This window comes from Oncorhynchus keta, chromosome 19 (genome assembly GCF_023373465.1).
Source record: "Oncorhynchus keta strain PuntledgeMale-10-30-2019 chromosome 19, Oket_V2, whole genome shotgun sequence".
Lineage (NCBI taxonomy): Eukaryota > Metazoa > Chordata > Actinopteri > Salmoniformes > Salmonidae > Oncorhynchus > Oncorhynchus keta.
Window position 1 is genome coordinate 43,724,351 of NC_068439.1, and position 12,205 is coordinate 43,736,555.

The following is a 12,205-nucleotide window of genomic DNA, read 5'->3' on the forward strand; positions in this document are numbered from 1 at the left end:
ATTTCCTCTTCTCTACATTCATCCATCCTTACAGCACCAGAGCATAGAGGACTCTAGCTTGCACTCTTCCTCCTTCACTTCCTCTGTCTCGGCGGTCCCCTCTTCCTCTGTCCTCTCTTCCTCGTCGGTGGTTGCAGCAGCTCAGCAGGTCTCCATGGGGGCCCCTCAGCCCTCTTCAGTGAACATAGTGTCTCAGTCAGCCCCCTCGGGCTTGGCCCCTGTGAGCAACCTAGCGGCCATGGGCCTCCACACAGTAGCCTCCATGGGACCTCCAGCCGTTGCCTCCGCAGCCATGTCCACAGGAGCACCAGCCCAGGCTATCGCTTCCTCCGCCTCATCACGCAGCTCTGCAGTCTCCTCAGGTTAGACATGGATTGTTGGTAAAGGTGTGCGTCACAAATGGCACTGTTTCCTATATCGTGCACTACTTTTGACTGGAGCCCTATGGGCCCTGTTCTAATGTAGTGCACTATATAGGGAATAGGTTGCCATTTGGGACGTAAATGGGGTCTGGTTTAGATTTGAGTTGTGATGGGGTGTGTTAACTTGAAGTATGTTGTATGTTTTTTTTGTTTTTTTCTAATACTATTTCCATCCTATTATTTCACATGTTTTTTGTCTTGTTTTTGCTGGTCTCTTTACAGGGAAAGCACCTCCTAACCTGCCTCCTGGAGTGCCCCCTCTGCTTCCCAACCCATACATAATGGCCCCCGGACTACTGCATGCTTACCCTGTAAGTACTCCTCACGGTCTCTGTCATCTAAACCTGTCTTTAGGTCATGGAAATCATGAGGTCTATCGAAGTGTGACTGACTGCTTATATCTGCGCATATCGTCATTCTATGTTCTGTTTTTTTTACACTTTCTAAAAGGTCATATTTAGTGCTTCGTATACTGCAATTGGAGGGAAATTCCCAAAGTAACCCCCCCTTTGTCTTGTTTCTCAGCCTCAGGTGTATGGCTATGATGACCTACAGATGCTCCAGACAAGAATACCATTGGTGAGTCTAAGCTATCTGGATATAACCCATCCATGTGTGGACTGGCCAAATATGACTTTGCTAGTAACTCTAGCAACCGCTGGTTATTTAAAGATGTGAACAACTGTTCTTGGAACTCATTTGTTTCCAGGAACTTTGCGATGTGATGCAATTGGGTATATATAGTCTCATAATCCTTTCGTACAAGTCAAAACTGAGCCTCTTCTGTCGTCTCAGGATTACTACAGCATCCCGTTTGCCACCCCCAGCACAGCACTGACTGGCAGAGATGGCAGCCTGAGCAACAACCCTTACTCTGGTAAAGCAACGTTCTAACCTCAGTCTCAGTTGTCTGACTCTACTTTCCTATTCTACGGTCTATGTACAGAGTGCCAACACAGTGATGGGAGTGGTTTGGTGTTGGGAACAAACACGCATCAGGGGGGCAGTGGTGCTAGAACAGTGTGCAGCTGGCACCAGATAGTCTCCCCTTAATCGCCGTGACTAACTGATCTCAATGACTCACCTGCCCATTGCTTGAACACAATGGAAGTTGTCACTTTTTCTCACTCATCTCTCCCTCATCCCCTTTAACTCACCCCCGGGCAGGTGACTTATCAAAGTTTGGTCGAGGTGATGCGTCGTCCCCGGCGCCGGCCACCACTTTGGCCCAGCAGACGCAGCAGAACCAGAGCCAGGCGCACCACACCACGCAGCAGCCTTTCCTCAACCCAGCGCTGCCCCCAGGCTACAGCTACACCAGCCTGCCCTATTACACTGGCGTGCCAGGCCTGCCCAACACCTTCCAGTATGGCCCCGCTATGTTCCCGGTGAGGCTTCACATGATTTGTCTGGATGTTGTTTTGGATGTTTAAAAAAATATATATTATGGAGTTTATAAGTCAACGAGAGCATGTTCTCCTGATACATGTACAAATGCATTTTGTTAATATGAATTGTGAACTGTCCTAATTTCTAATCGGGACACAAATGTACTGTAAACAGTTTCTCGCTTTAATTGAGAATCCAGTATGCTGTAAAAGGAATTTTAAATGGCATGTGTTAGTGTGACGCCCCTGAAAAAGCACTTTTACATTTTATTTTTTACATATGTTAGTTAAAGAATTATATTAGTTTCACCTCTAACCTGTGTTGGTTTCTAGGTGGCTCCTACCTCGTCGAAGCAGCACGGTGTGAACGTTGGAGTCAATGCCTCGGCAACTGCCTTCCAGCAGGCCAGCGGCTACGGTACCCATGGTTACAACACTGGTAAGACTCACCCTGTGTAACGGCATCTGTTCAGGGGTCATTCAGTACACTGTACATGCTGATATAATGGCTATCTACACTACATGCAACTGAAAGTCAGTTTAGTTGACAATGTGTGCTTTCACTTTTATATTTAGTAGGCCTCTCACATTCAAAGGTTTGTTGGGTTTGATGCAACACTTGCCTGTGCCTAAGCCTGCTAAGGCTGACATTGCCCACATTACCGGTCAACATCAAATGTTCTTCAACATGGCTAGTGGATGAAACGGCATGAACTCCAACCTTTCTAATCAAGCATGCATAGCCACAGCAGGGTTTCCGTTAGCCAGTAATAGCCGGCTTTAGGCTGTTAAAAAATGGAGAAGCTGATGAATAAAATTAGCGCCGCCCAATTGTTCGGGAGAAGAAAAATCCCACTGAAGTAACGTTTTTTTTTTTTGCCTATTCATTGATGGAAATGTCAGTTGATGGAAATTTGACCGGTCATGCTTTTCGGTCTGTGTTAATTTGCATAAGTATGTGGAATTAAATTGGCATGTCAGTGTATATTCATTATGTATCACATGCGTACAGAGCCTTTGGGCGTAAAATCTGTCAGGCAGCTCTTTTATAAGCCCACTCAGTGCGCAACAATTCTAAATGCAATAGTGTGTGAAAAATAGTTTTTGGTCCACGATTTAAGATTTTTATTTCTCAACTGGCAATTGAAACACGCTTTTCATTCACCATTCAAATGCATAGGCAACCACTTAGCATTGAGCTGGATGCCGTATGCATCTTGAAAACATATAGCTACTTAATTGTTTGAAATGTGAACATTTTGCGTATGTTTTACATTTACATTTAACATTTAAGTCATTTAGCAGACGCTCTTATCCAGAGCGACTTACAAATTTTACCTCCAAAGTAGCAAATCCAAAATCAAACCATTTCTGTAGAGGCAATTTATTTCAATACTTCCATATGCCATTGAAACCAGTAGCCTATTTCTCTCATATTCTACTGGTTTTCAACTTTCTTTCATTGTCTGGTAACCAAATGCACATTTGTACGTTGCCTACTGCCATGTGTGCATTGCTGCTCTAATAATGTTAAGAAATAGTTTATCAACATTTTAAGCTAATAGTTCTGATCTGTTGCATCAGATTCATTGCTTTAAAGAAAATATATGTTGCCTTGGCCTACTGGTTGTACGAATTGTCCCAGGGTCTGTCTGGGCTATTTCTTTCTAGACAAGCTGACCAATAGAATATATACACTTTACTACTATGGGGATAGTAGTTAGACATATGCTCATAAGCGGCATGTCCATAAACCTAAGGGAAAAGTCTCAACTTAATTGAGAGAACAACACCTTAATGGCACCAGTGGAGAGCATTCTTGTTCAACAAAAAAAAATTGGGGGGGAAATCATTTCCTCCAGTTCAGATGGATGTCATATTCTATTTCTCTTCTCGTAGGCCAATTATATGGTCAAAGTTGTGCTAAATGTTATGTTTTCCAGTGTTAGCAGAGTAGGCTATCCTTTAATTTGTCGTATTAAAAAAATATTTTGAATGTCTCAGTGTAGGAGAATTGCATGAAATGTGTTTCCTGTGCAAAGAAAGGAACATATCTGCTATAACACATGCTCAGCCATGCATTCATTGAGCAGTCTTTTTCTGAGAACAGTGAGTTATATTATTAGCCGAAATAATGACTGTCCAATCTACTCATCACATTACAAATAGTAGGCCATCTTACATAAATCTGTAAATAAGATGACGCATGGAATGCTTTATTAAAGGTGCATTTTTATGGTGAAAATTTGCTTCCCCAACCTTGGAACTCACGCGCACCTATGCATAGGCTAGTGATTTTGCTGTTCGTTGGCTGAGGAAAAGTAAACGTGGACAGTTGTTCTAACGTGTTCAAAGTGCGCGGTAAGGACACGCGTCATTGCGTCTTTGACATGAATGTTATGTTGAGATTATTTGGCATAATCTGTTTGCTTTTGTCATTTTGAGCACTTTTGTAAATATATATATATATATTTTAAACACATCGAAGGGGTAACTTTAAGGTATTAGAACATGAAGGACAAACAATACAGCATCAAAACACTATCAAACATGCATCAATCTTTCCGCAACAGCGTGAGGGTGCGTGTGCATGATAGAGCAGTGTATATTTTATATCACTATCAATATTACCCTCTTAGATATTAGATCGTCTAGTCCTGCGTCAAACCCAAAATACTTACAACTGGAAGTGGTCATCGGTGGTTAAACTATCTGTTTGCAGAGGCTCTGTCCAGGTAACTCAGCTTGTCTGTCCTGTATGACCCCTCTATCAACGCAATAAGTATGTCACGGGGAGTAGGACAAACGAGCAACTACTCTGTTTGGAACAACAGTCTACAACCATGTTAGATAAACTGCTTCCAGTAGAACAACTGACACTACGGTAGCCAAGAAAGTGAGAATGAGGTCAAAAACAAACTGCCGATACATTTCATTCATGTTTATTTCTTAAAACAGTTTAGTCTCTGATAATATATATATACACTGCTCAAAAAAATAAAGGGAACACTTAACACAATGTAACTTCAAGTCAATCACACTTCTGTGAAATCAAACTGTCCACTTAGGAAGCAACACTGATTGACAAACATGCTGTTGTGCAAATGGAATAGACAACAGGTGGAAATTATAGGCAATTAGCAAGACACCCCCAATAAAGGAGTGGTTCTGCAGGTGGGGACCACAGACCACTTCTCAGTTCCTATGCTTCCTGGCTGATGTTTTAGTCACTTTTGAATGCTGGCGGTGCTTTCACTCCAGTGGTAGCATGAGACGGCGTCTACAACCCACACAAGTGGCTCAGGTAGTGCAGCTCATCCAGGATGGCACATCAATGTGAGCTGTGGCAAGAAGCTTTTCTGTGTCTGTCAGCGTAGTGTCCGGAGCATGGAGGCGCTACCAGGAGACAGGCCAGTACATCAGATGTGGAGGAGGCCGTAGGAGGGCAACAACCCAGCAGCAGGACCGCTACCTCCGCCTTTGTGCAAGGAGGAGCACTGCCAGAGCCCTGCAAAATGACCTCCAGCAGGCCACAAATGTGCATGTGTTTGCTCAAACAGTCAGAAACAGGCTCCATGAGGGTGGTATGAGGGCCCGATGTCCACAGGTGGGGGTTGTGCTTACAGCCCAACACCATGCAGGACGTTTGGCATTTGCCAGAGAACACAAAGATTGACAAATTCGCCACTGGCGCCCTGTGCTCTTCACAGATGAAAGCGGGGTCACATTGAGCACATGTGACAGCCTTGACAGTCTGGAGACACCGTGGAGAACGTTCTGCTGCATGCAACATCCTCCAGCATGACCGGTTTGGCAGCGGGTCAGTCCTGGTGTGGGGTGGCATTTCTTTGGGGGGTCGCACAGCCCTCCATGTGCTCGCCAGAGGTTGCCTGACTGCCATTAGGTACCGAGATGAGATCCTCAGACCCCTTGTTAGACCATATGCTGGTGCAGTTGGCCCTGGGTTCCTCCTAATGCAAAACAATGCTAGACCTCATGTGGCTGGAGTGTGTCAGCAGTTCCTGCAAGAGGAAAGCATTGATACTATGAACTGGCCCGCCAATTTCCCCAGACCTGAATCCAATTGAGCACATCTGAGACATCATGTCTCGCTCCATCCACCAACGCCACTTTGCACCACAGACTGTCCAGGAGTTGGCGGATGCTTTAGTCCAGGTCTGGGAGGAGATCCCTCAGGAGACCATCCGCCACCTCATCAGGAGCATGCCCAGGCGTTGTAGGGAGGTCATTCAGGCACGTGGAGGCCACACACTACTGAGCCTCATTTTGACTTGTTTTAAGGACATTATATCAAAGTTGGATCAGCCTGTAGTGTGGTTTTCCACTTTAATTTTGAGTGTGACTCCAAATCCAGACTTCCATGGGTTGATAAATTTAATTTCCATTGATAATGTGTGATTTTGTTGTCGGCACATTCAACTATTTAAAGAAAAGTATTTAATAAGAATATTTCATTCAGATCTAGGATGTATTATTTTAGTGTTCCCTTTATTTGTTTTGAGCAGTGTATGTCATAGTTTCCTTTTTCATGATCACAACCTTGTGAAACCTGAAACCTCCAAGATCCCCCCCCCCCCACTGTTGGTGGATGCCTAATCAGGTTATGCACCCAATGCATACGCGGCCATCTGAATTTCTCAAATGTCTGGTAAATTTCAAATGTCTGGTAAATTTCAAATGCTCCCGGTCAAATGTCCGGTGCCACATTTTCATAACGGAAACCCTGAGCCACAGTCACTGTTGACCTGCTGGTATGGAGTTGTTTCTGTTTCTTGGAGACAAACTGCCTGCTGCCTCCGTTACCATCAAACCATTCGACCGACACCAACCCTGAGTGCTGTCTGGTATGGGCCAGCTATAGTGATCTGGGACCAATATTGATTATTAGTTCGAGGCTCTTTATGGTTTGTCTTTTTTTTTTTTTGCAGGGTGTGCGTTTGTAAGACTTCAAAAGTTTCTTACACTGTTCTGAAATGGGAGTTGTATGATTCTGCAACTTACATTATTCTTTTGAATGGGGAAGGGAAGGATATAGTTTACCCTTGTACTTTTTTTGTTAGTATGTTCATTTGTTCTATTTTAGTAGTTTTGGAGTTGAAAAGTGGACTGTATCGATGGCCCTTCTACTACATATATTTCAGGGGAGTAGGGTGGTGGGTGTTCTGTTGCTTTTGCCTGTCATTGCTTGCTTCTGCTCATTCAACAACTGGAGTTGCTCTTCTAGCTACACCCTCCACCTTCCACCCCCTCCCACATGGAGGTCATCTTAAAACTTCACCTCTCTCCACCTCTATCCTTCCATCATCCTATCTCTCTCCCTCTATCCGCTTGGTCACACAGCACCTTCTGCTATCTGCACCACCTTCTGCTTCCTGCCTCCACCCCGCCCCGCCTGACACCCCCTAACCCTGCCTGGTGTGTCTAACGCTGTGGGCTGCGTCTGACTGTTTCAGGCTATGAGGATATGGGCCAGGCTTCAGGGAGTGGGGATTTCTGTAAGGGTGGATACGGCACTGCCGTGGCCGCCGCCGCTTCTGCACAAAACAAGCAAGCCAGCTCTGTCAGCGGGCCTGGAGTCGGTGAGTGCCGCCACACACCAACCCTCACTTCCTCGCGCCGTCATCACCTCCATCCTCTCACTCATCGCTGCTTACCGTCTGCACCACACAAATGCCCGTTATGCAGTCAACCGCCACCCTCTGCCTCCATGCCCCAATACTACCACTTAACAGTTGAGTAGCCCTGGTCCATGCACACTCTGCTGCCAGCTTTCCACCAATGTGTGCTTGCTTAAATGTATGTGTCAGCAGTACCTCTCTGCCCATTGTCCTGTGTGGTTGACACAGGATACACACACCAAGGGTGGTGAACGAGTGACAAAATGGAAGCCCTGCCTGTTGAACTGCCATGCTCTCAAATGGGGACAGGAGACTGGGGTGTGACGGTATCATGTTTACAAAGTGATACTCTCTCTCAAACTCTATGTATATTTTATCTCAACTATAGTAGATAAAAGGGAATGTGTTTTTTTTTTATGTTGTTAAAGTGAATTTCCTGAGTTTGATGCTAGGTAACGGTAAACGGAAGTTGTCGTTTTGAGTGACCGCCGGAGGTTAGAATCTCGGGTTTTAGTCTCTGTTCTCTGTGCCGCACATTTGTTGACCCTGTCCTGCGTCTCCATGGCGATACAGGGGGACTAACCTTACACAGCAGACGTAAAAGAAACTCCTGAGCAGGTTGGAAGAAACTGGAAGCATCGGGTTTTCAGTCTTTGCCTCTTCTCTGGCTTTTCCCTTGAAATGGATGCTTCCGACCTCCGAGTGCAGTGGGACAGTAGAACAATACGTAGCTGCCACCAGATAGTCAGACCCTCATCGCCATGCCTGACTGGAACTGATACACTGCCACATCTTTCTTTGCATCGTCTTTTTTTTATTTTTACTCTCATTCTTTCATTCTCCTGCTGCCTTTTTTTCCCCACTCTCCTTCTCTTACATTGATGCATCTGATACTGTGTATTAGCATCTAGTGACCATCTTCTTGAAAGTCCTGTAATTGCTCCTATACAGCCTTGTACTGAGTTTTGATCCAAGGTGTATAGATAGAGATGGGTTACCTGGCAACGTCACAAAATCAATGCGCATGCTTCAATGGGGCAGTCTGAGTTGTAGGAGGAAATCAAACCATGTACAAGGAGTCCTATAGGATCGATAATGGTGTGGGAGCAAATCATGTAAAAGGCATTATTGCTATAGGAATGGTATAGGAGCAAATCATGTACAAGCCTTAATGTTTCTGTGTGGAGTTTCTCACCCTGCACCTAATTTGAATGTGATGCATGTTTGACAATTTATTTGAAACTGCTGCCTTAATCCTGGACCACTCTGTGGATCTGACTCCCAGGGGTTTTCTTGCTTCTCCTGCAGGGGTTGTAACCTGGTGAACATGATGAAGTAAATGTGTCCAAACCCCTTTGTTTCCTCTGCAGGAGTCTCGGTGACATCAAGCAACACCGGGGTCCCAGACATTTCAGGGTCTGTTTACACAAAGACACAGCAGGTGAGAATAATGCTATAAACACTAGAATAAAATATTATGTTCTGAAACATACGGAAAGGTTATGAAAACCAGTGTCTATATGCAGGAAAACAAGTGTAAAATCTGCAGACTAGAAAGACTGGCGTCCAACTTTGTTGTGTTGGTCCCTTCAGCAGCAGTCTTATGAGAAGCAGCAGGGTTTCCACGCTGGTACACCGGCAGCTTCCTTCAGCCTGCCCTCGGCCCTGGGTGGCGGGGGTCCCATCAACCCCCCAGCTGCGGCTGGTTATGCTCCAGCCCCCTTCATGCACATCCTGGCACCGCACCAGCAGCCCCACTCGCAGATCCTGCACCACCATCTGCAGCAGGACGGACAGGTACTGTGTGTGTATGTGACGGAGTGTGTGTCACACAATCTTGGAGAGAAATGGTTGGCACAGAATACCCTGCCTAAGGAACAGACCAATCTTCTCTCCTTCTAACAGAGCGGTGGCACTGGACAGCGCAGCCAGAATGCTTCGCTTCAACAGAAGACCCAGATCAACAAGTCTGCATACAACAGCTACAACTGGGGGGCCAACTAACACCCGCCCATCATCCAGCCCCCTGTCCCGAAGTCTGACAGAGAGGGGCGTCGTTCCCCACAAATGGTCTCCATATAACCCCCTCTCTCCTACAGTGATCCCATTCTCTTGACTCAGCACACCGAGGGAAAGCACTAGTGTGGCGAGGAGAGCATGGGGGCAGTCTTAAAAAGAGAGCGGGGTGGAGTTAAATGGTTATAGTAACAGTTTGTTAAGAGCTGATTATTGAGTGTTTGGAATTTTGTATCGTGTTCAACCCCCCCCACTCTGTTATATGTAACATAGGACTGTTTTCTAAAAGAAATAATGTTTTTTTGTTTTTACTGATGGGAGGAACAAAGACAAATCTGAAGGTGGGGGACAGGCTGGCTTTCTATTTCTCCCCTCACCCCCTTATACTTGGTCAAAATGTACTGTTCCCACCCTAAACCCAAACGCAGATTAACTTTTCCTTGGTTTCCCATTTGGTTTTTACAACATTTTAGTTTCACTAATGGTTTCTCTAAATTGACAGAGGAGTTGTGAAGTTTATTTTTTACCATAGATATATATATATATATAGATCAATCTAGATATAGATATCTATATTGTGTGTGTACACTGGTGGTCCCTCAAACTGATACCAATTGAATTGATTTCCCATTATTTTATGTTGCAAATTAGCTTTACCCGTGATTTAATTTTTAAGAAACATTTTGTAGATTCTGCAGTACAACATTGATGTACGGGAGGCCAGGGCACACCCTTACCTATGTGTTCGAGTTATTTTTCTAATCCCTTACACGCTCACTCCACCACCTGTCCCCCACCAATATATTATTAGGAAACCTGCAGCAATGATTACTGATGGACAAAATGTTACTTTTTTTGTCAGTGATTTTCTTTTTGTACTGTGTGTTTTTTAAATGGATGGATGAGTGTGTGTGTACCTATACACTACATGGATAAAAGTATGTGGACACCTATTCATATTAGTCTATTTTAGCTATTTCAGGTGTATAAAATTGAGCCCACAGCCATCACTCCATAAACATTGACCGTAGAATGGCCTGTACTGAAGAGCTCATTGACTTTCAAAGTGGCACCGTCGTAAGTGGCACCGTCGTAGGATGTCACCTTTCCAACAAGTCAATTCATAACATAATAATAATAATGTCCTCCAATTCATAAAAGTCGTCTGTCCTCAGTTCCCACACTCACTACGGAGTTTTCAAACTGCCCTTGGAAGCAACGTCAGCAGAACTGTTCGTCGCTGCATCATGAAATGGGTTTCCATGCTCGAGCAGCCGCACACAAGCCTAAGATCACCATGCGCAATGCCAAGTGTCGGCTGGAGTGGTGTTAAGCTCGCTACCATTGGACTCCAGAGCAGTGGAAACGTGTTCTCTGGAGTGATGAATTACACTTTGCTCTCTGGCAGTCTGACGGACGAATCGAAATTTGGCGGCTGCCAGGCGACTGCTACCTGCCCAAATGCATAGTGCCATTTATGAAGTTTGGCGGAGAAATAATGTTCTGGGGCTGTTTTTCATGGTTCGGGCCCCGTAGTTCCAGTGAAGGGAAATGTTAACGCTCCAGCATACAACGACATGCTTCCAACTTTGTGGCAACAGTTTGGGCAAGGCCCTTTAATGTTTCGGCATGACAATGCCCCTGTACACAAAGCGAGGTCCATACAGAAATTAATGGTTTGTTGAGATCGGTGTGGAAGAACTTGACTGGCCTGCACAGAGCCCTGACCTCAACCCCATCGAACACCTTTAGGATGAATTGGAATACCGACTGCGAGCCAGGCCTAATTGCCCGACCTCACTAATGCTCTTGTGGCTGAATGGAAATAAGTCTCCTTAGCAATGTTCTAGAATGTAATGGAAAACCTTCCCAGAAGAGTGAAGGCTGTTGTAGCAGCAAAGGTGCGACCAACTCCATATGAATGCCCATGATTTTGGAATGAGATGTTCGAGCAGGTGTCCACACGTACTTTTGGCCATGTAGTGTATATCACACACACAAGTACTGTAGTCCTTGTTTGTTCAATGGCTTTCCCCCTTCTCAAATCAGACTGGTTAGCTTTTTTGTTTCATGTTTTTTATTTTGTAAAAAATATATAAATATTAATTAAATAAACAGGAAAATGCATTTTCATCATTTTGGCTTGTATTGTGTGGCTTGTAAATACAGTAGTGTCTTCAATTTAGTCAGCTGAACACAGCCTTGGTCTTGGGGCTGTCATTCTGCAAGTTTCCCTTTTTAACTCATGTTTATTTTTAGTATAATTTGGTTGAATACAGTACTTAGTTCAAAAGACATGAATTGAAGGGAACCCTCAAGGACAGCCTTAAATTAAAAGGATTGGACGTCTCTGCTCTGTAGTCATCCAAGGGGGTGTGCAGGGCTGGGTTGTTACAGCATTATCAAATAAAACATTTCTCTGTAGAACTCTGCATGGTGCATACTTGGTGCTACGGCTGTTATGGTGACCTTATTACCGCCACACCGGCGGTCACGAATCATGACTGTTGTCAAATTCCACGTGACATTTTAGTCACGATAATTTGGCTTGCTGCTGATGGCCATTAGTAGCCTACCACACTTGCTATTTGTCTGGCACTGTTGTCTCTAATCCCTCTAACAGCAATGCAAATGTAATCGAAAATCGAATCATGAGAGCGAGCTCATGTTGAGAAACATTTTTATAGGCTATGCAATTGCGTGAGAACCGTGATGGCCTCTTAAAAAGAGGATCGCAATC

General features: G+C 44.7%; 1 protein-coding gene across 9 annotated transcripts in view; it reads left to right on the plus strand.

The window, feature by feature from the left end:
• ubap2l (ubiquitin associated protein 2-like) overlaps positions 1-11,601 on the plus strand; it is a 50,922-nt gene extending 39,321 nt beyond the window's left edge. For 3 of the 9 annotated variants that reach the window (XM_052470629.1, XM_052470628.1, XM_052470632.1), the window contains 10 exons: positions 35-361; positions 632-733; positions 948-1,001; positions 1,218-1,299; positions 1,590-1,810; positions 2,144-2,249; positions 7,285-7,410; positions 8,820-8,890; positions 9,043-9,246; positions 9,355-11,601. In XM_052470629.1, the coding sequence (XP_052326589.1) occupies positions 35-361; positions 632-733; positions 948-1,001; positions 1,218-1,299; positions 1,590-1,810; positions 2,144-2,249; positions 7,285-7,410; positions 8,820-8,890; positions 9,043-9,246; positions 9,355-9,453 (1,392 nt within the window). In that variant the 3' untranslated portion in view covers positions 9,454-11,601. Of the gene's footprint in view, positions 1-34; positions 363-631; positions 734-947; positions 1,002-1,217; positions 1,300-1,589; positions 1,811-2,143; positions 2,250-7,284; positions 7,411-8,819; positions 8,891-9,042; positions 9,247-9,354 lie in introns of all 9 variants that reach the window. The other 6 variants (XM_035793599.2, XM_035793600.2, XM_035793595.2 and 3 more) reach the window with 5 other exon arrangements.
• Positions 11,602-12,205: the final 604 nt, after the last annotated feature.